Source organism: Lontra canadensis, unplaced genomic scaffold, assembly GCF_010015895.1.
Source record: "Lontra canadensis isolate GAN:19392208 unplaced genomic scaffold, GSC_riverotter_1.0 scaffold55, whole genome shotgun sequence".
In the NCBI taxonomy this organism is placed as follows: Eukaryota; Metazoa; Chordata; class Mammalia; order Carnivora; family Mustelidae; genus Lontra; species Lontra canadensis.
Window position 1 is genome coordinate 12,313,209 of NW_022631049.1, and position 27,392 is coordinate 12,340,600.

The following is a 27,392-nucleotide window of genomic DNA, read 5'->3' on the forward strand; positions in this document are numbered from 1 at the left end:
AGCTAGGAGCCATGAGCTGGGCTGTATGTGGCAGGTAGAGGCCAGAACATTTTGGGTTCAGACTAGATCGGGGGTAGAATTTGGCTAGGTCATCTTTCTAATGGCAGTGGGACCCACTGTGACACCCTTAGTTGGTTATTACAAAGCCAAAGTTTTGAGGGTTACTTAAGACCACTAGACTTAATGACATAATCATTCTTTCCGGGGGTGGGGGAGGGGAACAAAGTGACTAGTTAAGTTTTCATTTCTCATTCTTTTGCTCTGCCCATCTGTGTCTTTCTCTGCTTCCCTAAATCTAGCCAAATGACTTCATTACCTTGAAATGCGCGGAGAGGCTGATTAATAAGAACCAATTAAGTTGGTATTTCTGATCATTCAGGCAGGGGCTGGGTGGCAGTTACCTTTGTATTATGGGAGAAACGGTTCTTCAAAGCAAATTAATAGCATAAAAAGACCCCAGAAGTAATACTTCTGAGAACAAATGATTTTTCTAGAGCTTTAGCCACTTCCACAACTGATGATTGAATTCATTCTTATCTCATCAATAAAAACAGGTCCATCAAGACTCCAATATGGCAAAGTTTGGGTAGCCCAATACACACGTTAGTAACACTCTAGAGAGCTCAGGGTTCAGGGGAACTCCGATATGCACCCCGGACAGAGCAGAGCTGGCAGAGGCAGTCGATGACACTTTTGAGAGAAGCAAAGAGCTCAAAAGCTCTGTCTTCCTCTTTATCCTCTAAATTCCTTCTTCCTCTTTCAACATGTTTCCTGAGGGCCTGGTGGTGCAAGAGGGGTCTGGAACCTCGTCCTCTTGCTTCAGAGATGTATGACTGCCCTTACAAGAAGGCAGAGTGAACCTGGGAAGGGGGCAGTCCCCAGGACAAGAGGCCTACTAGCGTGTCTTGCTTTTCACCTGGGCCCCTGGGAATCCTCAGAGTGCACAGGTGGTCCCAGCCCATCTCCCCAGGGAAGGCAACCCCAGAGAGCTTGGATCCAGGGAGCTGCCATGAGAGGGCCGCTCTGCCTGATGGTTTTTTCTGCACATTGGCTGGAGAGCATGAGGGCTGCCTGGCATGTGTAGTGGGTTAAAAGCACGGACTCTGCAGCTGGTGCTGGCCTGCCTGGTCCAAATCCTGGACACCCACTGCCTACTGAGTCCTCTGTAAATGGGAGTTAATAATAGCAACTCTACCTCATATGGTTGTTGCAAGGATTAAATGTATTAATATTCCTAAAATGCTTGGATACCACTTGGCATACAGGAAGTGCTAAATGTTTGTTTAATAAATAACAGTGTAATGTATGCTGGCAGGTGATAACACTTCAACTTTTCCATTAATCTTTAATGAAAACTTTCCATAAATCCCAGCTATCCTTATCTCCCCCAGATGATGTAAAACAGTGGTGATTTAAGACACACTTCTGCAAATAAATGCCAAAATTGTTAATGACACAGAGCTTCTCTGTGCACATTGAGAAATGAATTCAGAACTTTTCAGGTGCAGGTGAAAAATTATTTATCCACTCATGTTTAAAAATGTAAAACAGAGAGTTGATTTTTCACGATGTTTGTACTGTCATCCTTTGTCTCCCCCCAACTGCCTGTCACTGCTGAAGGCTTCACCCCACACCTCCCTAAATTCCTCCCCCAGACTGTCGCTATAATTCACCTCTAATATGCAATCGGATTCCTCCATTTAAAACCAGATTAAGGTAATGGGTTCTAAAGTACAACGAGGCTTATTTTTAACCGCATCCAAGAAGCGGAAGTACTATGAAAACTCAAGAATGGTGCTGCTTCATTCTGGGACTGCAGCTCAGACCAAAATAGACCAGCACTGGGCTCTTCACCCTGCCACCAACTATAATTAGCTAGTCTGCAGCGAGAAGGGAGAAAGAAATGACACTACCTCAGAAAGTGCTGCTGGAACAACCCATTTTTGTCCCTTTCAGGGCCCCCTTTTGCAGACAACCCCCAAAGTGCTTTGCAGGCAATTCCTTCAACTCTATCCATCTCCCCCTCGATGCCCATCTGGCCCAATGCTGTCATTTTCATCATGTAAAATGCGTTACGAAAGATCATATGCGGTTCTTTTTCTGGGAACGCTCTCTCTCTATAGCCTTTTCCCAACTCCATCTGTTGAAGGAGTGGGATCTGGAACTCCCCACAGGGCATCCTGTGGACCAGGAATGGTGCCCTGCCATGGTCCTGCACAGGAACCCAGGGAGGCAGCAGCCGGCTAAGGAACCACCACCGTGCATTAAGAAGAATGAAATCCCAACATACTTTCTTTGCTGTCGATATCCTGATATGTCTAGAAGGGTTTTCCGAGGGAAAGACCGAAAGAGCTTCTGCACCTGCTGTTTCCATGACAACAATCTTTTTTTCTGAGTCTCTGTAAATGCCTGCAAAAACAAACAGGACTTTTTAATGGGTGGTGCAGCCTGGCATTACAGGGAGGAAAACGCAATTAATAGGGGGGACATCAGAGTCTCTGCAGCTGCCCTTGCTTCACCTGCTTCCCACCTGGTCCAAACAGCAGTCAGTTTCACTCGGGAGCCACCTGTACCGACAATTTGACATTGGAGGTGCCTGGTAAAGTATGTGCATTAAGCTTTCGACAACGCTTATTTTTGGCTGCATTTCTGGCAGATCTGTACTCATCTTTGCCTTCTTCCTGACTTTACTCTGGACTCTATAGATTAACCAAGAATGAACAGTAAAAATGGACTGTTGAATAATCTGGCTTTTGCAGGGCCCCCTTCATTTTCATAATCAATGGAAATGCTAAACCACTGAAAAAATCAATCAGCTTGATCATGCGTGGTCTTCAGGCTTTCAAAAAATGGCACACAGTCTCCGCTATACACTACACTACACTATACTATACCATAGGCCAGGATTGGTGCACTGGGATTTTTGTAGGGCATGGGGCTTTGCTGAGAAATCTCCAGTTAAGGGGCCCCATGCCTTACAAAAAACCCCAGTGCACCAATCCTGACCAAAACTTTTCCTAAAGTTTAGGGAAACAGGTAGATCTGATGCCTTTTCACATGCTTTTTAGTAAAAGTGGCACTGAAGGGTATTTTGCCTGCTTTATAACACACTGTCATCTGTATTGCATGTACTTTTGTATACACTGAACCCCAGGCAGTGACTTTACGGGAGTTGTGAGTCCCCAAGGTAGAGAGGCTCAAATCTGGGATACAGAATCCCTTAAGAAAACTATTAAATGCAGATTCCTAGGTCCCTTCCCTGATTTAATACATCTGGACAAGAGTCTAGAGGATGTTCGCAGCAAGTGCCTTGGTAATTTCATTGCCAATGGAACATGGGCATGTGGCATTCTAGATGGTTTGAGGGCCCTACATCCAATATAGGAATGTCCTGTCAGGTGCCTAGAACCATGGTCCACAAGCTGTGGGAGAGCCTGCAGCTCTGATTAGCAGTAACTGTGATAGAACATACCCGTATAGTTTTGTCAATAAGACATGAAATCCTTTAAGTAGCAATAAACTATAACTTAGAGTAATAGACTATATGGGTCTTTCCCATAAAGGAAACAGATTCCTTAAACAGAGAAAACATGACAGCTTAATTTTTTTCCAGCTGACATTTAATCTTTAAGGACCTAAACACAGGAGAGCTATGAGAACAAAAGCAAAAAGATGTTATGTTGTGAAAAAATTACTGACTTGCAAAAACCCCTTCCCCCTGGATGACCTCAGCCAGATGCCTTTAAGGATCTTCATCAAGGAGGGCTACCCAACCAAGGGACTCCGTGCTTCCTTCAAGAGGCGCAGACACTGCACAAAGTACATGGTGGGTTGGTCTCATGGTTACAAGGTGAGGCCATGGTTCTACTTTGTGGTCTCATTTGTGTGTTCTCATTTGTTGGCAACACTTGGTGAGGGTCCAGCTATACATGAGTACCTCTGAAAGCCCGAAAGGCAAGCATGTCTACTGGCCGAATAAAGAAAGAGGTAGATAGATTCTGCTTTTGACTGGCTTCCTCTGCCAAAGATGGAGTGAAAACACAGGATGCAGAGGTGCTGATCTAGATGACTTGGGGAGGAGAGTCCAGCCCAGCTGGTCAGAATAAGGCTCTGGATGGATATGGGCAGGGCTTGAATGCCTACACATTCTTATGCAAGTTCCTTTACCTGACACTCAGTTCCTTTTAAAAACCCAGGATACTATCTCCCTCCAAGAGATGTCGTAAGGGTTAAATGAGATAACACATGAGGTACACTTAGAATACTTAGGACATGCCTGGGCTTAGTAATGAGCCACTTAGAACTGCGGCTCACAGATCCTCTACTCAGGTTTTTGTGGTCACACAGACCAGACCTTTGGTGGTGGTATATGAGTGTTTGTCCCATTTGGCATTCAGCAATCACACTTGGCCCCAATAAATGACTTCAAGTTCTCAAAACTACAATACCAAGCTGGTCTGGAGCCAGCTTGAAGGACAGCTGGCCTGCGTTTCCAAGGGACAAGAGAGGAAATGGCTCACTTTATAGACAGGCCTTGAAAGTGCTTCCAAGGACACCAGTTCATACAGGACATCTCCCGTGGTGGCAAAGACCGTCCAAGAAGATGGAAATGTTTATACCCCAGCACCACCCGGAGAAGTGAGCTCATTCACTCAACACAGGGCAGCACGCTCACTTCATTCCAGGCTGCAGAGAGGACTCAGGCCCTTGGCCATGTTGAGTGAGTGTGGCGGCCACTTCTCAGTCTTGGAGGCTGTAGCTGGGAGGCCTGGAGAGGAGCTAGAGGTCATGGCTGGCAATAAGGGATTTCTAAAAGCTGGTTTGCCTGCATTTGCCTGAGAGTAGCCCTCCATTGTGGGAGCTCTTCTGCCGGCTGGGATGGCTCACATCTCACTTCAGCCATTCCACTGGCAGCTCTGGGTTGAGCTGATCGCTTCCTCAGGGAGTGGAGGGGAAGAAGCATCCATACAACACACTGACACAGCCAGTCGGCCTCTTCCAAGTCCTCCGTCCCTGTCAGGGCCAAACCAATGAGTCTGTCTGGACGAAGATGGCTACGATGTACCCTACAACTTTCGTGTAGGATTAAAGGGCTCATAAACGGGCAAGAGCTCATCTCCACAGAACCTCCTTGGGATGGCGAGGAGGCAAGAAGCTGGGGATTATAATCCAGGAGATGAAATTCAGAAATGTTCTGTCCTCTCTTCTGTTACTCTACGGAGTTGGTCCCTTTGTCCCTGGGGAGGAAGGAAGGTGTCTAGGTTTGGTCAGTCCTCTCCCATCCAGTCAGCTAAGGAATGGCTTATTTGGGCTGTGAAAGGGAGTCCTGTTTCATGGGGCCCAGGTGAAATTCAGCCAGGATGGAGACTGTCATGTCTCCATGGAGCCTCACAGGGAGGGAGTGTGCTCCCCACACAGAATATCCCAAGCCTGTGGAAAATTATTCAGACATGTTTCCTCTTTCTTGAACTAAAATAATAAAAGTCTTGCACAACATTTTCCCTTCCAAGACAGAGTGCAGGCCCCTCCATCCTGACATGAATGCAGGCAAGCAGACGTGGCATGAGCTCTACTTGGCCCAGGACTCCCATCAGCCAGAGGTCCCTCTACTGCCGTCAGGGTCTCTTGCCAGCAGATGAGTCTACATGGTGCCATCTTTGCATTTAATCACTTGGGCAGGCAGCAAGGAAAAAACCAGGAATTTCTCTAAATATTCTAAGGAAATGGAAAGGAGAGCCAGGTTGCCCAAGGAGGGCATGCATGATGGCTGGAAGGTGAGAAGGATCAGGCCACAGTTTTGGGCTGGCGGGATCCAATTAGGAAGCATGAGCACTGTCCAGTGGAGGCCACTGGAGGGCTCATTACTTTGTCTTACGGGCTCAGCAGACTTGAGGCAAGACAGAAAGTAACTTACAACTTGTTCTCTGGTGTCTGGAAGGCTCCATGTGAGCATGGGCGTGGAAGAACATGCAAGGTTCTAGTTTGCTTTACGAAAGTTTAGATCCTCCCCTAATCGGTCCCCCCCAAAACCCACTCCAAATGTTCTCCTCCCCAGTAAGACACAGGGGAGCACTCCCTCCTGCTTATGCAGTGAGTCTGTACCACACCAAGACTCGGCTTCCCTTTCGTGCCTAGCTTGGAGGCAGTTCCTCTAAGGCAAAGCCATTTCCGGCTCCTGGTTTGGTGGCCTGGCTCCTTATCTAGGTTCTGTGGGATGCCAGCAGAGCCCCAGCCTCCCGTGTGTGATCACCCGGTCTCCTTTAGTCTTCCCCACTACCCTCACACCATAAGCTACCTAGCCAGGGACAGGGCCTAGGCGTTTAATAAAGATCTATGGAATGAATGAGTTCTACAATTCTTTAAGTGCTCTTGCCTTCTCGTCTTCCTGGTGCTTTTTGCTGGCTGAAATATGTGGTGTCAGGACTGCAAACACCAAAGGGTGAGTTGGGGGTTGAGGGGAGGGACACATAAGAATTTGCATTGCTGAGAGAGGAAATAGCATAAAGGAGAGTTTAGGGGATTGTGGGGCAGTGGCTGGGAAGGAAACCAAGAAGGAGACCATGCTCGTGAGTGGTGGGTAATCAGACTGTGGAATGGTGGAGGGCCCAACGAACTGGCCTTGGACAGATGCCCCTGTGTGGCAGCTGGAGGGTGGGGACAATGTGAGTGGGGCGGTGGGTGAAGGGGCTAGACCTCTGCCCTGTGTGTCTCCTTTCACTGGGGCCCACCGCACTTCTGGAGCTCTGGATGCCAACCCAGCAACAGTGAGCAGACTTGGGGGGGGGGCCTTTACCATCTTATTCTAACATTAAAATCCAACAAAAAGACCTCAGTGCTCTTAAACTTCTCTAAAGCCTACACTGTGATTCTTGTCTCTGTGACTCTTTGGAGGGGGTGCTCCCAAAAAACCACTAGAGTCTCGGGTCTGGGGCACACCCCCTGTCTGCACATGCACCTCGGGGCAGCCGGCCAGGCAGGTGGCTGTCCCAGCAGCAGCCCCCAGGACCTGCCCTGCTCCGTCAGGGAGACGGCGCTCACACTGAGACTAACAGGGCACAGCTCCAGCCTTCCTCGGTCCTCCTGCCAGAGGACATGTGGCTCAACACGATTCCCATAAAAATCACAAATCGAACCACATGGAACATAAACACAAACACATTATTTCTTTTGTACACTCCCCAACCCTCCCCCAAGTTTCCCTGAGTTGAAAGGCAAAAAGTTTCAACAGAAAATTTTAAAAAGACTTGAAAACGCCAAGGCGAGGTGGCAGGGCTGGACGTTCCCACCTCAGGCTTGGTCACTCAGGGATTCTTCTAGAGCCAAAGTTTCTCTCAGGCATTCACCCCCACATCAGAACTCTATCTAGATGAATTTCTAGACACCACCGTGTTACAAGCTGTGCTTAGGTTTGAAACCATCATAGCTGAGTTCTGCCCAGCTATTATTTATGCTTGTCTAATCTTCAAAAACAAGTTGTTGGAGACCCAAAGGATCACATCACAGAACCTCTGAGAACCATTCCTAAGCAATGAGAAAAACAGTTTTGTGAAACCTATTACTACTCACCTCATGAATTAGACACTTGTCTATGAGCTGTAAATAGGAACTTATATTTTCCTCATCAGGTCTGGAGACCAAGAGCTGTGTGCACACTGTGAGTTTAAAAAAGAAAGAAAGAAAGAAAGAAAGAAATTAAGAAAAGATGAATTAGAAACATGTATAACTATTCTAACCTCCAAGATCTGCCCCTGATTTCCTTTCAGGACCAATATCTTGACAGGTATGTGTGCCTGTGGTTTTACATAAGGTTCACAAAAAAGGCCAGGAGGCTCCTCATTCCACTGAAGTCAAAGGCTTGGTCACCATGGGAGCCCTCGCCTTGAGAAGCCCCTTCAGTTAATTCCAGGCATACCATTCTATATTAAGCCTTCTGCAATCCAGCCTGAGACAGACACTCTGGGAGAAGAAGAATGCGGCCATGTCCTGAGCCCTCTCTCAGAAAGAGGCTCCTTTTGAGAAAGGAGTTCAAAGGCATCAAAGATCGTGGACATTATCAGAGCGCTGTCGCCGTAATTTGATGAATGAACTGCGTGCCTCATTTAGAGGCGTGAAGCTCTGGCACATCTTCTAGCACACGAGGTTTGTGGGCACGCACACGAGCAGGACATCTGCTACTCGGTTACTGGAGGGTTATTTTCTCAAAGCGATAACACACTTACACACACGTTGGTCCGCCCACACACGCAAGTAACTGAAGTAATAAAGACAGAGAAGGGCAGGTCTGCAGGTAGAGCACACTGCCGCTGCCCACCCCCTCCCCCCGCCCCGCCCTGTGAGCTTCCCACAGCCACGCTAGTATGGCCCGTTCGAATCTCGTCCTGGAAGCTCTGATCTCCATGGGGGTGTTTTGAAGGCCATGGCACATGTGGTTGGACAGAAGATGTCCGTTAGAAGGGAAAATGCCTTGCACTCAGGTAGACCATGCTTGAAACCTGGGCATCACGATTCCTTTCTCCCCCTAATTCTGCATACCCACTCTGTCGCAGAATTCTGCAAATCCCATTTATACCCTATCTTTGCACAGAGACTCCCAGTACAGCATTGTTTGTACTGACAAAAATTTGGAAACCGTCTCCATGTCCGTTCTCCGGGGCCCTGTCAAATTATGCCTTATGGGTACAGTGGAACACGGCATGCAACCTCGGAAAAAGAGATTGGGTGGTGCTATGGTAGTGACAGAAATATTGAAAGTATACAATGTAGAAATACAAGCTGCAGAAAAACATGTAAACAACACCTGCTTGTGGGTAAAAAGGATACTCGTGTGCTCATCTAAGACTATTAGTAAGTTTCTGGAGGGGCAGTACAAACCTGTTTAGAGTGGTCACCTCTGCAGGGGAAGAGGGTGGCACTTGGGGAGAGAGGTTATTTTTCACTTTCCATCATATTGTTTCATTTTGAGTTTTTATGTTGAGCATGAATTGATTTTATAATTTATTTGAAAGTAGCCAAAGTTTAAAAAGAAGCCATGCCAGAGGAGTTTGGGTCTCTTGAGGACAGAGCCCACCATGGACCACCATGGTGGACTCAGGCATCCACCCCCACACGTATCTTCACCCTTGGGGTCATCCATTCTAATCCCCCACAGCGAAGAGCCCACTCAGGGGTGGGAGGTCAGGACTCTGAGGCGAGTGGGGCGGGAGACCAAGGACCCACCCTGGCCATCAAGCTATTGGCATCTCCCCTCAAAAGGATGTCACAGGTCATCTCTGAACCAGATTTCTATGGCTGGACATCTTTTTTAGGATGTGTATACACCGGGAGTTTCTCACTGCACCTGTAAGACTCAGGTGTCCATTTCTTTTGGTAAAAGCTTGGTTCTTGAAAATGACTGGACAATCAAGAAAAAATTGTTTCTCCTTCCAAAGGAAAAGTATGGGCATTCACTGCATTTTTAACATAATCACATTTTCTCGTGCAACACCGCATTCGAGCACAAATTCTTCTAGCGTTGGGACTTTTCAAGGATAATCACGTAATCATAGTGCCATTCACGGGGGAGGCCCAGGGCAGTCCAGGTGAAAAGGGTGCTCTCACCCAGAGGACCACATGAGAATTCTATCCCGCCCTCAAATAGGCATGAGGCATGGTGGCCATGGTGCCAGCCAGGCACAGTCTCCCATAAGGGCTGACTTCCGCCCAAGGGCTGACTTCAGCCCGCAGGCCCAAAGGCCCCACGAGCACTCACCCTACCAGGTGGGCCCAGCAAGCCCTGATCTGAGGGAGTGGGAGAGCAAGGGGACTGGGGTAAGGAAAGGCCTTTGGGGATTAGAGGGATCAGAGTTCAGATCCAAATGACCACCTCTGAACCTCACTCTCCTTGTCAGTAAATGGGCTAATGGCCTCTACCCCGACAGGTTTATCCAGCACTCTGGGAAAGCTTCTCAGGAACCCAGGGCTCTGGTTAGTGGTGTTGGAGGTGGGCGGGGAGGGGGAGTGGCGAGAGGTGTGAGAATCAGGCTCTACCTTTCCCCATGACACGTGTGAACTGCCCGGGGAGATCCCCCTCCGGCAGTGGGGCGACAGCCAGCTCCCCATCACAGCTACTCAGCTGGTGTGGCTGCAGCCCCCCGCTGGCCCCAGCCGAGGTGGTCGCTGGGACCCCGGTGGCCGAGGCACTGTCTTTGCCATCAGGGCTCTGGCCCTCAGGGCCCATCAGCGAGGGCGGGTGCGGAGCCTGGGGCTCCCGGCGGCGAGCCTCAGGGGTGGTGCTCGGGGGGCTGTAGGCCTTGATGGGAGTCAGGATCATCTGGTGCAGTTCCTGGAGTGGGACGCGCAGGTTGCCCCCCTCGATGATGTCCTGGAGGGTCAGAGGGAGAAGACCTCAGTTAGCGGCAGGAACAGGGGTGACCCAACTTGGTGCCTCCCCTCCCCTGTCCCGAGCTGTTCCCAGACAGGACTCCCAGCAGCTGACCCCTTCATTGCAACATTCTTTGGAAGTGCAATCACTTTAATTTTATCGTCCTATGATTAGCCCGGGTAGAAAACTTGGAAAATACGGATAGGCATATCCGTATTTGGAGCACCTGCAAATCCCACCATCTAGAGGTGATCATTAAAAGGATGTGGCACATTTCCTTCCCTGGCTTCTTCAGTGAATTTCTAGAAAAAGCATATATATCATTGACAGATACAGACTTTAGGAGCTGTATAAGAAAGCTGGGTCACACATTAACATCCTGTCCTGCATATGATTTGTTGTACAGGAAGGAACCTGTGCACTCCCACATTCACTCAGCCCCCAACACAGGCACCACGGGGCAGTGGTGAAGGATACAGACTCTAGGGCCCGGCGAGGGCAAAGCCTGAGGCGGGAGCCTGCCGGGAGCGTATGAGGCAGAGCAAGGTGGCCTGACGTGGAGCCGGATGGTGAGGGGAGAGGGCAGGAAATCAGGTCTAAGTTGCTACTGGGGCCTGAGCACAGAGGCATGAATGCTGAAGTGTTTCTATATGAGATGGGACGTCAGGGAAAGTTTCGAGCAGGGAAGTAACATGCTTTCGAAGAATCGTTCTAGAGAGAAATATGTATAATCTATGTGTATAGGATACAGCTGACCCTTGAACAATGTGGGTTTGAACTCTGTGTGGTCCACTTACCTGCAGATTTTTTCAATCAATATGGTACAGTATTATGAATTTATTTTCTCTCACGATTTTAACTTTTTCTACTCTCTAGCTTACTTTAAGAATACAGAATATAATACATATAACACACGATATGTGTTAATCCACTCTTCTTGGTATCGGTAAAGCCTCCAGTCAACAGTAGGCTATTAGTAGTTAAGTTTTGGGGGAGTCAAAAGTTATACATGGATTTTCAACTGCACAGGGGGGTGCCCGTCTACCCCATGTTGTTCAAGGATCCCCTGAAGTTATCTATAATATATAAATGGCTTTATATATTGTAGAATATAGTTGGGACCTTCTGTACCTACTGTTTGATCTACTGGCCATTATGTATTAGAAAAAGAGTGAAAGTGGATTTTGATTGACATTTATCTGTGCCCCAGATGCTCACGGAGGCACAGAACAGGCTCTGAATCTTGGGGCCGGGGGTCAGGTCCTGGAAGTCTTTTGGGTATGGTGAGTGGCCTGGCCCTCTGCCCTGCTGCTGTCCCAGTGGTTCTGCAGCAAACCTCTCCCTGGGACCCAGGAAGGACACTGACAATTGGGGCCCTGATTACTAATGAAGTACTTAGTCTTCTGAGAGCCCAGAATAGCAAGGACGTTGCTGTAAAAGCCTGAAGCACGAGTACCAATCCATTCGCGGGATCCTCTCTTACCAAGGAAAATTGTTGGATGATGTCAAGGAACACAAGCCCACGGAACAAAATCACATCTGCATCCTGACTTCCCAATCAGTCAATTAGAAAAAGGAAACCTGGGGATGGGAGGCTTGGACAGGCAACATTTCAGTTCTAGGCAGTAGACCACCAACAGCCCGGCCCCATCTTTGGAGGGAACCTGCTTTGCTCAGGACACTGGAGGCAGAAGTTTAGCGGAGTTGGCACTCAGGGTTATTGAGGAAAGTGAAATGTTAAGTAGCCATCAGAATTGTCTCGGTCTTGCTCAGGGCTACTGTCCAGCCTATTTTAGAGGAAAGGGTCCATTTTTCTTTTAAATAGGAGGGTTTTTGAGTCCACTGCCTTCCTTGTAAGCCTGGCAGATACGGCAGGTTACGACTAGCCTACTGCCTGTGCTGGCAAGCCTGACATGGGAGCCCAGCGGGGCGGGGGCGGGGGCGGGGGCGGGGGTGGGGGGGTGCTCCTGATCACTCCCAGTTGTCCTGCTGCCCGGACTGGACCAGCCTCTTCCAGAGGCTACAGGGCAGCACGCAAATGGTTCCTTGACTTTGGACATGGTGATCCACCTAGGCAGGGTATATGGAGGTAAGCTAGCTGGCCCACGGCAGGAGAGCACCTGTTGTCTTTCCCAACTCAACTGTGTGTCAACTGACGAAACCCTGTGTCGAGGTCCTCCACTTCCAGCCAACTGCATAGCTGGCACCTAGGACATGGAGGGTTCTGATCTTGTCCAGCCCCTGACTGAGCCAGGGGAGGGGGAAAGGAGAGAGAAGGGATGAAGCTTCCTCAAAGAGTGAGGCTGAGTAGGCAGAGCTGGCCAGCCTATCTGGGAGATCACATGCCTCCCTGCCATGCTACCCCATGTGCCAGCGACCACTGAGGTGACATTTTGTCACCTGCCACCAAACAACCCCCGCCCACTCCTGTCACCTGCCAGAAGGCTTCTGTAGTTACTTAGTGATGGAGAAAGGAGATTCTGATTATGCTAAGAGCTGAACTCCTAGAAATAGGAAACATACAGATGCCCCGAGTTCAAATCTCATTTTATTCCATTGGAGACAACCGCTCCAGAAAGGAATCCATAAACCTAATGAATAATGATGGACGCTCTCTGTAAAATATCTTATCAGGAATCATGAAGAGTTTTGTTTTGTTTTGTTTCCTACCCACAGCCTTCAAACCAGTGTCTCCAAGAAAACACCTGGCTACCAACAAGTTAACAATGGCCTTTAGGCCAGCTCCCATGGGGTTACACGTATGACCCTTCAAAATCCATTCTAGAACTCAACACTGTGTGCCCAGATTGGGAAGGAAGCTAGAAAATGGCCTGAGTGGGATTCACTCCAGTGTCCTCGACTCACTATAGGAATTAATTCTGCATGTTGACAAAAATAGGGAACCAACCCAAGTATCTATTGATCCTTCAGATCATAAATATAATCCTACATTATAAACACAAAGAGGCAAAATGAAGCTGTCCGTTCACTAATGGGCAGAGCCGAGGAGCTCATGGCAGAGCAGGTACCATGAGACCTGTCCTAGCGCTTAGCTCGGGGGTCACAACTCAGGCTTGCATGCAGGAAAGGGAGCTACTTGCTGACCCACCCCTTCCCTGGCTTTCTTAGGTCTTGGAAGAAGACTGCTTTGGAAACTTTCACAGGGCTCGTGACGGCAGCAAGGGGCAAATCACCTGGAAGACAGGACTCAGGCAGCCAGCATCCCAGCACTCACTCACTGTCTGTGGCCCCACCCTTCCCTCTGCGTGGGAAGTCCTGGACTCATCATGCAGGAGACAGCAGGCTGGCATTGGTTGAGACCCGCTCCCTCGCCACCTTTCATTTGCCAGACCCCAGCTGAGCCCTACCGGAAGCCAGGACCTAAAGCAAATACAGCAGAATCCTTGCCCTAAGATGCTTACCGTTCCTGGGCCCATACAGTGTGAGCATGCTGCCAGGACCAGGAGCTGTGGGAACACAGCCTGAGTGTGTGTGTGTGTGTGTGTGTGTGTGTGTGTGTGTGCGTGCGCGCGCGTGTGTGTGTGTCTCCTTTCTCCAGGCCAGGTTCCCAGGGAAGGGTCCAGCTTCACAGTTTGGGAGTTAGTTGCAAAAAAGACAGTGAATGAAAAGCATGCGGAAACATTTTTAATATCAGAGATCAATGTTGAAAAGTCTATCCCAGCGACCAGTCTGATCTTCTCTTTTCCACCAGACATCTTTCCCCGATGACCTTCTCACCCATTCACACTCCCTGGCTCATGGGTTTTTGCTCTATCCCTCCATTCTCCTGGCGACCCTCCTTACAGCGGCTACCAGTGACCTGCCAGTGGCTGATTTTGGGGGGCTGGGGTGGGTAGTGTTCAGTCCTCATGGTGTGGGACACATTCAGGACCCCTAATGGGATTCCCTCCTGCAAACACTCTCTCTGACCCTCAGGGCAGCTCAGCCTCTGGCATTGTTCGGTCCCTCCATCTTCTGGTGCTCCTCAGGGTCTGTCCTCAGCTCTTACCACTCAACACACACTTCTGGGAAACCAACTGCCATTTACACACAGATGAACCACAATGAGTCTTTCAAACCCTGTGGACTCCAGCGTTGTCCTTCTGGCCACTAACTTGCCTTTTGCACCACAGTGTCCCATTGGCACCTCAGACGATCTGTGGAGGTCCAGCTGATCTCCGCTTCTCCCGCCCTGGCAACTCCTCCTACTTTTTATGTTTTCAAACGGCACGGCACCCAGGCCAATGCCTGGACTTCTGCTAAATGACCTCCCTTGTCCCTCTCCACCTTCACGCCCCCTGCCTTAGCTCAAGGGACCACCAAGGCTGGCTCTAGGCTCCTACTGGGTTCTCCAGCCCGTGCCAGCCCCTCCATGCTCTCCCTCCTCCTCCCTGCGGCAGAGTGCTTGGTTTTATCCCAGGAAGCACCTCCAACCAGCCTCGGCAATGGCACCAATCACAGGGGATTATGAGAGCACTGCAATGTCTGTGTGACACATCTGTGTCGCAACATGCATCCGAGCTCCGCAAAGGCAAGAAACATGTATTTCTGTATTACTCACGGTTAGTCTCCGGTTGGGTGGGAGTAAATCTAGTCCAAGGCAGCTGCCTAGTACGTATTCAGCGAGTGAGTGGAAGTGCTCTGGACCTAGAGCTTACCTGCAGCGACTACTGATTATGAACTAGCCACGGGCGGGGTCCCAGCTATCTCCTTAGAAATCTCTGGGTTCCATGTGAGGTAAGAATGCTGTAGGCAGGGGCCTGATGACAGCATTTCCAACAGCATAATCAGCTCGGGACATCTGGGAATGCCAGAGAAAGGGCTGGTGCGAGTCCGTGAGAGGAGACCTAAGTGGTAACACAGTAGGGACAGCTCCCTCCCTCCAAGAGCAGGAGGGCCCTGGGTCCCAGAGGAGAGAGAACAGAGGCGAGGGCCTGAGTCCTCAGTGGATGCAGGATCCCTTCCCCCAGGGCATCATTTCCTGAAGGGATGAGCACACAGGTGTCTGAGCTCAGGTGTTCTGAGGCAAGGTCAACGCGTTGGTCTGATACACACACAAGCTTTCTTCCCCCAAGATGTCAAAATAAACTCCTTACTGCTTTCTCTTGGCCATTAGCGGCCCTCAGACTTTGTGTGACTTTTGCCATCTTTGTAACAATTCCCATTCCAGTGAGCCTGGCAGAAGGTATTTTTGTGGAATTAATATTATTCAAGGTGTGAAATGGCAATGGGCTTCTCAAAGGCCAGACAGAAAGTGAGCGGCATGTCAGGCCACCTGTGCCACCTTGCTGCTCTTGTGTTTCCACACTGATTCGGCCCAAGGCCACAGGGGTAGAACAAACAGTGGTTCCGTCTCTGTCCCTCAGGTCGCTGTGTTTCCTTAGTGACAGGGTTCCTGTGAGTTTCTGAGGGAAGCTCCAGAGATAAAGGGGGCTGATCCCTCTCTCGCCATAATACTCAGCTGTCTAGTTCTTAGGCAGAACACTTCCTGGGCTTTCTAACAGAGACAGAGAAAACTGGCTTTTTCATGGTCAACAACAAAATGGGTTCTTATATTAAAGATGGCAACAATCACTCAGTCAGACAAACCGCTTGGTATATAAAACAGAATTAAGAATAACCTTGGGTTTAGTCGGATAGGTCGCTTGTCATCTGTGATTCACTTTAAGGACAGGCCTCTCAGTACGGACATGCATGTGAGTAGTCTCTCCCTGTCTATCTCTCCCAAGGCTTTCAAAGCCACCTTCCTTATAAAGTTACATATGCATATTCTGTAAGTATATGTTACTTTATATTTTATGAGATATGCATTCAGGGTAACTTTATATATTCTATGTAAAATTATACACACACATCTTTGTACATCAGTTAAAAAAAAAACTTCCATTGCATTACAAAATTTTTACGTGCTCACAGAACTTGTGTTAGCCCCACCAAGCTCCATACTTTCTTCCCTTCCAAAGGCACCCTGGGATTGCAAGAGGACATCACTGCTCAGGCTGTGTAGGGAGCACATACCTACGGAGCTTCCAGCCCGCCAATCCCAACCACCTCCCAACAGCAGTGCCTGCACCAGAATTCCAGGTTGGGGCAGAAGCAACACGGGAATGAGTCTTGCTCTCTTTTGCACCTCAGATGAAATCATAAAGTCACCAAATCCCAAAAATGATATCGGTACAAGGGCGATGTCTGGATACAAAGATAGGAAGAGAACCTGTGTAGGCAGCAAACAAAAAGAGACAGTGGCAGCTGATAAGTGCTTATCAGCCCAGTAATTCTGATGCCTTCTATTGAAGCCAGAGTCTCCCAGGATGGCCAGTCACAGGCTGCCTGGACCCAGGGAGTAAGTACATGGCAGTGGTCAGGTTACACAGGAGTGTGGATAACCAGGAAACTTGACTTCAAAATCCTTTCATTCTTTTTCTGCCTTTGGTAAGGAAACAAGGTGAAAAACTCTGCAAGGTAGGTCTACCCATGACACCTTCAGCCGAGACGTTTCCCATCATGGCGGCAGAGACACGCCCTCCCCAGGCGGTCACTCACCCTTTCCAAAGACTTCAGGAGATTTTGTCTTTCTTTGAGCTTCTGAATACTGATGACAATTTTGTGTCTTGCACCTTTGGTAACATTCTGTAATTAAATAAAAGTTACACTTAAAAACATATTTTTAAGAAGCAATTTAGAGACTCCTGGAGGCTAGTCAATACTTCACTGTCTTCTTGAATTCTACGTTTGTGGACTAGTAAATATCCATTTGTCTCTCTCTTCAGTCCCCTCAGTCACAAACCTCTCCTTACTAAATGTTCTAACTACATCTGGCTATACATTTGCCTGTGTCCTTTGGTTGTGACCTTTAGGAGAGAAAAGAGAGAGAAAACTAGAACAGCCAATTACCCACCCAGCATGAAATTTCTTGTCTTCAACTATCATTTTAAAGTTATACACTCTTCTCTGTATTTTGTCATTTCATTCCCACCCAAGGTTGCTTGAAGGTTCCAATCCCATATAGAGCTTCATTGTTTTCTCAAACCTTTCCTGGGTTTTCCTATCTCTGAAGTCTGGTAACGGTTCTCACCAGGTACCGTACAACACAGGGTAATTTTTGGCAGTTTACAGGTCATCTTTGGTCTCCATAAGGAAAACAAGAATAGAAAAGAACCTAAAACTCTTGTTCAGTCATCACTTGAGCTAAATGAGGAGGATTCACAGTTAGAGTTGTGGATTTTGTCTTAACTGTGTGCAGTGGTGAGCCCAAGGATTTAGGTCAGTGCTTGTTGATTAGAGATACAGCAAAGTTCCAAACAGGAGGTCCTTTCTTAAGTCAGGTCTCTAAGGCAAACTTCTGGTGACTTCTTTTTACACCTACTCATAGAATTCCTCTTAAAGAAGGAAAAGATGGGAACACCAGAGGCATCTCCTTCAGAGATATTAACACTCGAGTGACAGCAGAACTCACTCTCTAAGATGAAGTGCTGAGGGCAGATTTCTCTTTATCCTTGACTTTGGGTTCAAGTGAATTAAATTACTCTGCATGCTTCTGGCTTTGCCCTCTCTGTCAATTAGGTCGTATTTTTTCTCAAGTCAAATAACTGAGGACTTAGATTTTTTTTTTTTCTTAACTCTGACCCAAACACCAAAAAATGCTCTTAGAAGTAGGTCTCATCAATCCCTGGGATTGATTAAGGAACAATCAAGATCCACAAAGTGGTGGGAGAAGTGTTAGGAAGTTGAGATTAGTGCTTTTCATTCTTCTAGAATGTACAGTGACTTTGGGCTCTGCCTTGCATCTCAATACTGATATTCAGTCAGGCCTGTGGAGGTTAACTGAGGGTACTGAGGATGCAATGGGAAACCAGCATCTGCTGGGAGGTAGGAGTCGAGAGCAGTGTTGCCCCAAAGGGTACAATCTCCTCTTCCTGTGAAGGAAATATTATTAGCCTGTTCAGACATTTAATTCTTTTAAATCATTGCTCAAAAGAAACTGAGGTCAATTTGAAACATGCAAATGGCATTTTAAACAAGGGAAACAAAGATATCAGTCAGATTTATTTATTTGAGCACAGCATGGTAGGAAACATGGTCAGTTTTGGGGGTCTGTTGACTGGCCTAGCCTTTGGCATCCAGACTTGGGCAAAGATGCCTGAGAAGGAAGGGGAAACTTTGTTCTTTTATGGCACTCAGAAGGGAAATGAAACCAGATACCTGGGGTAATCCCATTCTCTGCGTCAGTCCCATGTTATTCAAGGTAGTTAGAAGAAAAAAATGTTTGGCACCACTTACTCTGTTCTCAACTATGTCCAATCTGAACATGTTCTTGGAAAAGTGTTGGGGAAGGTCTGAGGCATGACTTGGTGCTTCTAATTACTAACTACTAGAAGTTAGCTGATTTATTACCAGACTGGACAACAGACAACCAATCTGTTATAGTCCAAACAGCCCTTGTCCCACAGATGGAGGGAGGGGGCAGGAAAAGCAAAGGCAGGGACCCAGACTCTTTGGGGCCTTGGTTAGATGTTCTTTCTAGGCCACTCTACCCTGAACTTAGAGTATGTGCCTAGGTATTACATTTTTCACACTCTTTCTCACTGAGCCTTATTTTCCTTCCAGTTATCTGCTCGTCCCCCACCTCCTACTGGATGCTGAAGACAAGAACTCAGCCTTACTCACCACATAATGTGGGCCAGCACCTGGCAGTTCCTACAACAAGGCAAGCTACTGGGTGGGGATAGGTATGGGTCCGAACAAGGTCTGTCTTGAGCTGGAACTTCAGGTTCCATCTGGGGCAACTTCTCAGGGAATGGTCACCTGCACCCCTTACCTGAGCCTCCAGCTGGCACTCGGTAAGGGCCATCATTTCCTCGTAGGTCATCTGGGAGAAAAGCGCAGCGTACTTGTGCAGGCGGAGACTTTTTAACCAGGCTGGAACATCTGCAGGGCAAGATGCGCAAGAGATGGGGAGAGAAATTGAAAGGGAACAAGAAGAGATGATAAAAGATGTGGGAATAGAGAGAGGACAGGAGGGTGATGGTCAGAGGGGAAAAAAGAAGAAAAAAACCCTTTATGTTACTACTTGTTCAATTGCATTTTGGCGACAAATTATGGACTTCGAAGTCTTGGTCTAGCCCTGACATTCCCACTGTCAGGCTCCCTTTTTCTACTTTAGACTAGGGGTTGCTACATTGGGGTCCATGGGCTGCAGGGCATATAGGAATTCCCTAGAACTATATCCCAATTTGTGAATATAGGAATAGTTTTCTGGACAGAGGTCATCCATAGCTTCCATAAGATCCTCAAAATGGTTCATGTCCAAAAACATGACAAAAACCACTACTTTGGCCAGACTATTTATTACTGATTTGGAAAGAGGAGACTTAGAATGTTAAAACTACATAGGATGAGGCTTCCTCTCCAAGATTTCCTTCTAGGTTCAGTGTAGCTCTCCATGTGTTCTGTCACTGCCACAGAAAAGAGCTCACCCAGGCAACCCTGAGAGTCCATGGGTGGAGTTGCCGTCATTCTTAGCCTAATCTTTCTTCTGCCTTTCTCCACCCCAGCGGGAACAAGGGCATCCTAGACTCCAAAACTATCACTCCAGTGTGTGTGTGTGTGTGTGCGTGCGTGTGTGCGTGTGTGCACGCGCACGTGCACGCACACGCGGTGGCCATTTCTCCAGGCCATGGAATGTGTCTGGATGTGTCTCAGACCTTTTCCTTGAATATTAACCACAAATATACCAGGGCTGGAAAGGCCCCCAAATTGGCTAGATCATAGGATAATAGAATCTCCAAAGCATATCTGAAATAAGCCCACATTTTGGATTCTAGAGTTGGGAAAATTAAATAGTAACTGCATCAAAATCAATGAGAATTATCACCTTGCTAAGTTCAACCAAAACAAAGCACTCATCCCTGCTCTTTTAATTCAGAGTTTTTGAGCAAATAGGATCTTTGAGAATTCTCTAGAATCTCCTTCCTCCACCCTTCACTCATTTCACAGATGGCAAAGTTAAGTCATTGTCTAGGTCATGGAGCAAGTATGTGATGAAATGGGGCTAGAACCAGGCCTCCTGCCTCCGGCTTTTTCCTGCCTTGTATCAACTTCTTGTGAGAGGAGGACCAAACAGTCCATCAGTGGTAGGGCTGGGGAAACAATGACATCAAAGTACTTTGAAATGTTAAAGCACTGGGTAAATGTTATTCACGTCTCCTATCAAGTATTATCCATTACTAACCATGTTGATCACAAGATGCTGTCTGTTGTGCCAAGTGCTTTATTCTGAGGCACTGACAAACACCCAGAGTAAGTGGGAAACTTCCAATTTCCAATTTTTAAAGTAGTTAACTGGGATTGATGAAGAAAACTGGCCCACTCTGTAATCAGGCCCAGCCCCCCTGCAGAACCTGACCTAGGCTTATGGAATGTGGGTATTTGATATCTCCCAAAATTCAAAGATTACAAGGGGAGGATAGGCCTGGTAAGGTTATCTCATGATCTGCTGTAATGTGAAGGCTGAAGAAGGGGAACCTGTAGAGAAACAGAACTGGATATCCCCAATGTCTTTTGAAGAACAAACTCAGTCATCTTAGGCAAGAACTCAATTTGATTCTGTGCTTCTAGGCCCTTCCTTCTACCATGACAAGCACAGAGTCCCTCTGGGACCATCAGGAACCACAAAGAGACAAGGCTTCCCCAGGCACATAGTACCAACTACTTAAGTCCTCCTTGACTCAAACTGTGGTTGCATAGATTCCAGGCCCTGCCAGCTCAGGTTCTGGTACTTTCCCTCCTGCGGCATCCTGGACCCATCTTACCAGACTTTATTCTCCACCATGATTTTTTGTTGAAACAATGCTGATCCTTCTGCGGTGAGAGCAGCAAATAACCACAGCTCCAGCTTTGGGGCCAGTGACTTGTCAAAGCTTTGACATCAGGTTTCATGTTGGCTACTCACGTCTTTGAAAAGCCCCAACTTGCTGCTCAGAAAACTCAGTGATCATGATTCAGTAAAGTCTAAGTGACCGCATGGCACACTTGGGCACAATCTGTCACAGAGTACAGAGCATCTCATGGGCCAGACTTTTCACTGGTGCCCTAGTGTTTATCAGGCAAAAGCCACTCATGGTAAAACAGCATCCTGAGCTACTAAATCACATCAAAAGAGTGGGTATTTTATAAGCCAAGAGGGCAATATGGTGTTTTGAGAGTTGGGAACAGTAGGGTGCAAATCCTGACTCAGCAAGACTAGCACTCCAGTCAGTACTAGCTCCTTTCTACAAAAGATTTGGACAACTAGAATTCCTGTCAGAGGGTTGGAAGAGCCCGCCTCACCCATTTAGTGAAAATGTGGGCCAGAGGGAGTTGTCTTCCTACCAACTTCACAACATGGTGAGTTGTGTCTTCCGGAGAATTTATTTGTGTATATCTTCCTGGTAAGCACCCATTGGCCACTGTTCCCTGAGGCAGGCACATGTTGACTCTGCTTGTACAGCAAGTGCTCCATGCTTAAAAAGCTCTCCTTCCTCAAACATGAACAAAGAAGAGGAAATCCCAGTTCTTAAGAACACAGCCTACTAATCTTTCACCCCCTGCTTGGAGACAAGGCAGCTTCTTTTGCCAGGGATTAAAACAAAACTCCATTAAAAGGGGAAAAAACCAGAGAGGTGAACACCTGTACCATTCCACTCCTCCCAAGCCAGGAATTCCAATAATTTGGATGCTAGATTCTGTTAAGATGCTACCCAGAGATGAAGCCTAACTAAAAGTTCAGATCCTTTCCCATAGTCCAGGTGCCACAGGTGATGCAAAGCTGAGAACCATCTCATATAATCTCAGACATTGTTTCTTCATTCTGAAGAGCTATGGCTATGGTTGAACGAAAAGACAAGTAGGTGTGTTTCTTGAAGGCGCTGATACATGATTGGGGGCATGCATGCCTCCTGGGCTCCCCCCTATGGCTGGCACACAGCCATTTAGCCTCCACTGGGCTGCTTCTGTTGGACTTGCCAACGGAGGTCCCAGACTAGAAAGTTACTCTCTTATGCAGTGTGAGAAAGATTAACACACTTTTGCTATATGCTGGGTTGACTTCCTTGCCACATGTGAGCATCCTGATATTTGCCCACTCAACCCTTATTGAGTGTTTTCTATGGGGGGCAGGCATGTCCCTGCCATCAAAGAAATTTTAATCCAGAGAGAATGACTGACTCAAACAATACATTTATAACAGTTGTAGAACAAGTGCTAAGTCAACTCCAAGTTCTAGGTGGGCACAGAACAATGAGCATTTTGATTTCCCTTGGGGAGTGAGGGGTAATTTCACAGTAGGAGCAGCCTGGAAATCACTGGGCCGACCACGGTGAGGAAGCCTCTCTGGAAGCAGGAACAGCATATTAGCAAAGCACAGAGCCAAGAGAGCATTTGGGGCCGAGCAAACACTTGGGTGGGTGGTAGAGAATGCCTAGTACAAGGTGGAGCACACAGGGTCTAATGATTGAGATCTGTAATGCTGAAACAAGGAGGGTAGACCTGGTCTTTGGTGATGAGGAACTGCTGAAATCTGAGCAACAGAGGCACAATCAGATGAGAATATTAGAAAGATGATGGCTGTCCATGCAAAGGCTGGACTGGAGGAAGTCGGAATGGAGGCCGAGAGATGAACTGAAGCCCTGGGATATGGCTTGGAAGGGCAGTGGCAAGGAATAGGATAAAAATGGGTAGTATCTGAAGATCAGGGAAGAATAGGGGAGCCACAGATTTGGGGTGACAAGGGAGAAATGATGAGCTCCACTTCATGTCAGCTGAGTATCACTGCCTTTGAGCCATCTAGGTGAAGAAGTTAACAGGACAAGATCTCTGAAGAGAGGTCTGAACGGGAGAACTTGTCAGCAGCATATGGTGGTGACTTGAAGCCATGGAAGTGGTGAGATCAATCAGGGAAAGAGCATGGAGTGAGAACAGGGGTGAGCCAAGATAGAGCCTTGGGAGCATGAGGTATTTAGGGGAAGGGGTGAGAAGAGAAGCCCAGGAAGAAAACTGGGAGGACAAATCCGAAGGGTAGGTTCTGAGAGAAAGTATCACCATTCATATGCAGATGGTAGGTCCCCAAGCACATTGTCCATCCTTCATGAAGCTCCTTCTAGATCTTGCTGCAGTCCACAGTGGTTTATCTCCACATGGCCATTTTTGGTAATAGCGCTACACTCAGTTTTTATACACTCTATGTTTACCTGCTGGTCTTTACCAATGGGTTCAATTTCCAATTATGTTGGTTTCTATTTCCCTTTTAGAGTTTGGACAAACCAGCCACAGAGAAGCTTTGTGGCATGTACAACAGCTCACACAGAGGCTGGGGTCCAATTAGAACCTGAGTTGCTTTTTTTCAAATGTTTGCTGCCAGAATGGCTGCGTATACCATTCAATGGGCCACGCGTCAACTGCCTCACAAACAAAGAGGCTCCACAAGAATGAAAAATGGAACCAATACTGCAGAAGGGCCTAATATGGGAAGACTTGTAAGGGCAGGGAGTAAGGTGCCACTGGAAGAGAGAAACATGAACAGCCTTGGTTTCCACAATAAGCCTCACCTGTGGTGGTCCTGGTACCTGCAGACAGGAGAGCAACTTCCATTCACCACAGAGAGCCGAGCTACTCTCAGACAACTCTCTCTCTCTCCCCAAGATACAAGTGCATCCTTCGTCTTTGAGGGAGAGAAGAGGAAACCAGATGAGGTTAAGAAGAGACGTACTTTTCAGTGTTGAAGTGAGAGGGCAAAGATTCCTTTCAAAAACAAAGCAGAAGTCCAGGAACGGCATCAATATTATGGAAGCCTGTCTACTTTTGGCCAGAGTGGAAGGAGCAGCCCAACGCTGCTCCAGCCTCTGAGCAAAAGAAAGACACGCCTTGGTCTCTGGTTCTTGGGAGCTGAGAGTGTGCTCCTCAATCCTGGGAAACGTCTGCTATGGCCTCCAAGAAGGCCTCACATTGATGGGGAGCCTGTGTGGGTCTCAGAAGGAACAGTTTGAGTAAAATACCAACTTAGACCATTCAGTTACAAACACAGGGATTAAATTTCTCAATGTTTCCATGAGCTGTGACACTCCTAAGTGGTGTTCTACATGCAGCTTGCTTTGTGTCATTAAGTGGCGGCTAGGTTCCACGTGAAAAGCTGCCCTCCCCAAGCCTGCACAGTTCTTCAAGCACCACAACTGAAGACCCATGCTTGGTAAGGAATGGTGGTTAAAAGACTTCTATCTTTTAGAATTTGGGGAAATCCTGAAACTTTGCAAAGACAATGGGCCTCTGGCCTACCTGAGAAGAGGGGGCACAATCTGAGCCCATGAGGACCTACCCATGCAGGATATAGGCTGGCATTTGAGAATAAAGAAAGTGAAGGGAATTTACTAACTCTTGGCCTTCAAGTTAGATGAATTAAAGACAGTGTCTAGAAAGTCAACATTCAGAACATGGTGGTTTGTTCCCATGACAGCCATGCTGAGAAGAGTCCTGGCCCCACTCCCAGCCCATCACTCACACCCTTACGACCCTCAGAAATGCTGGATTCACCACTTTTCTCACAAAGCTTTATCATAGGGTTCTTCATCTTAAAAAGGATCACACTTCTCAATAATTTTTCTAATCGCATTCTAAGACAGGCAGAGAAGTTCAAAGGTTTACATTTCAAAACCAACTTGAAACCGCAAACTGGCTACTTCAGAACAGGCAATGCATTTCCTTCACTGTGACTGAAAAAAAAAGTTTACTTCAGTTTCATTGAAGACACCCTAGAAAAGGCAACCAAGCCTATATTCCCAGTCCCTGGTCCCCTCCACTCTTAACTGCTAGGTTTCTATCAAGGTAACTGGAGCCACAGGTTTCTTTTGAATCTGTATGATGTCTGAATACAAACAATGTAACAGTTTCCATTACCTCCATATTTTGAACACCACACATCGTAAGGCAACCCAGTCAAAGTCCACTCCTGATGGTGAGGCTGAAGCTCATGTCAAGAGAAACAGCCCCCGACCTCCATCCCTCTCCCACTGACAGCTGTGACGAGAAAGTCATGGAGCTTGTCACTCTTAGGAGCCCAAATCTATGGGCCTTACTAGCCAGAAATCTGGAGAGGAGTCTCCACACCAGCTTCCCCACAGGCAGCCAGAGTGCTAACCGGTGCAGGTGGGGAGAGAAGCTGGCACTTAGGGAGACCAGCCAGGGAAGAACATGGCACACTGAGGTCTGGCTCAGCTCCTCGGAGTGTCCTACTGGTTTCCAGACTCACCAGGCCCCACGCTGGCCCAGGATCTGTTTCTTCTCTGTTCTCTTTGCTATAGAGGACACTGCGGGCTATCCAGCTGCCCTGGCAGGAACCTGGGCATCGTACTAAATTCCTCCCGCTCCTGCACGGTCTACTTTCAAGAGGACACATTCAATTCCAAGCTGTCTCAGTTCTCTTGCACAAAGACCATGCCCACACACTCCTTGGACTCCATTCTCACTGCTGCTTGCCTTGGTCCCACCTCTTTTTCCTCCTCCATTACTAAATAGCCCCCACCCCTCAGCTGGTTTCCCAAACCAGAATCCCCTGCTCCTCCTCCCTTCCTATGCCCCCCTCCCCGACTTCCACTAGGGTCTGATTTCTCAGGAGCAAAGGTAAGCAGGCCATTCTGCTACTAAATGCCCTTGACAGCTTCTATGAATGCCAAACTTTTCGCAAAGCCTGGCTTTCCCCTCTTCAGACTCCTTCCCATGTCCTTTGACCTTCAGGCTATAGGAGATACTTGGTTGATCTGTCTCATCACCATGCTTTTCTTGCATCCTTTTCCCTCTGCACAGAATGGCCTTCCCTCACCTTATGTATTTGGCTAACATGTAATCAGGCTCCAAGACCCAGGTCCAGGCCTCTCCTCCTCAGGAACTTTCCTTGACGTCTCTCGACTTGGCATCAGGGCCCTCCTTGATGGGCACCCATCTGGGTGCCTACCCAGACCCAAGGCAAGTCTCCAAAGACAAGACAATTTCATAGCTGTGCACCTGCGTCCAGTCCTCCCATGAGGCAGGTCCCATCTCTTTCTTCTCTGTCTCCCCAGTAAACCAGTCCAAGCCTCTCTCAGCAGGTGCTTAAAAGCCAACTGACTTCATAAGAACTAAAGTAAAACCTATGAACCAGTCTTTCTTCCCTTCTGTCTGTTTCCATAGAACACCGCCCCACCACCTGTTGACAGCGCTGGCCTTTTGAGAAATCTTTGGATGTCATGTCTCTACATTATTTCTGAGAACATGATGCTGCTATGAGGGGTAGATGTGTTTCCCCAACCAACAGACTTCTGCTCGTCTAGGTTTCTCTTCCTTGTAGGAAATTAGGGGAATGTCTTTTTTCCTCCTCTGGGCCACCTGAAGGCTTTGCATGAGAGAAGAGGCAAGAGAGCTGAGGGAAAGGAGGGTATTATGATTGAGGAGCAACCTGGGAATCATGACTCTTTCCCCTGGATAAGTCACAGTGATGTTTCTGCCAACAACGAGGACAACTGAATTTAGAAACCCCAATCAGCATATCTGGGCCAACAATGTATAACCAGTAGCCTCCACGGGGCATGTTAAGGGGGAAACTCCTATTCCTGTTGTTTCCTACTTCTGTTCGTGACTTTCTCATCGAGAGCTGATCCCACTCCTGCTTCAGCCTGAGATTAGTCGGAGATCCCTGCCTGGAGGGACAGCCAATCTGGGCTTTGGAGCTGACTTACATCTTCAGGATGGTATTTACTATAAAAGGAAAAACAAAGCAAAGCAGGCAGATGATGTTATTCCCCTGAGAGCACAAGCTGGTCTACTTGGGAGAGAACTTTGCGACGATCCCTGGCAGGGTGCTGACCCCAAAACAAAAAGAGGAGCGATATCGATGTTCGTGAAAAATTCAAAAAAGAATACTGGGCTGTGAGCCTTATTTCACTCTCTTGAACCAAGAGGCCCATTCCTAAGGGACAATTCGTAGCCAGGCCTGGCCAGTTTGTCCAGAAGAAAAGGAAGGAATAGATGA

At 47.8% G+C, this 27,392-nt stretch overlaps 1 protein-coding gene across 6 annotated transcripts in view; it reads right to left on the bottom strand.

The window, feature by feature from the left end:
• Positions 1 to 27,392, bottom strand: part of SAMD4A (sterile alpha motif domain containing 4A) — a 203,687-nt gene that overhangs the window by 18,316 nt on the left and 157,979 nt on the right. For 5 of the 6 annotated variants that reach the window (XM_032875344.1, XM_032875342.1, XM_032875343.1 and 2 more), the window contains 5 exons: positions 19,179 to 19,288; positions 16,904 to 16,990; positions 10,027 to 10,360; positions 7,567 to 7,652; positions 2,291 to 2,409 (listed from right to left, as the gene is read on the bottom strand). In XM_032875344.1, coding sequence (XP_032731235.1) covers positions 2,291 to 2,409; positions 7,567 to 7,652; positions 10,027 to 10,360; positions 16,904 to 16,990; positions 19,179 to 19,288 — 736 coding nt within the window. Of the gene's footprint in view, positions 1 to 2,290; positions 2,410 to 7,566; positions 7,653 to 10,026; positions 10,361 to 14,921; positions 14,978 to 16,903; positions 16,991 to 19,178; positions 19,289 to 27,392 lie in introns of those variants that run through there. The other variant, XM_032875347.1, reaches the window with a different exon arrangement.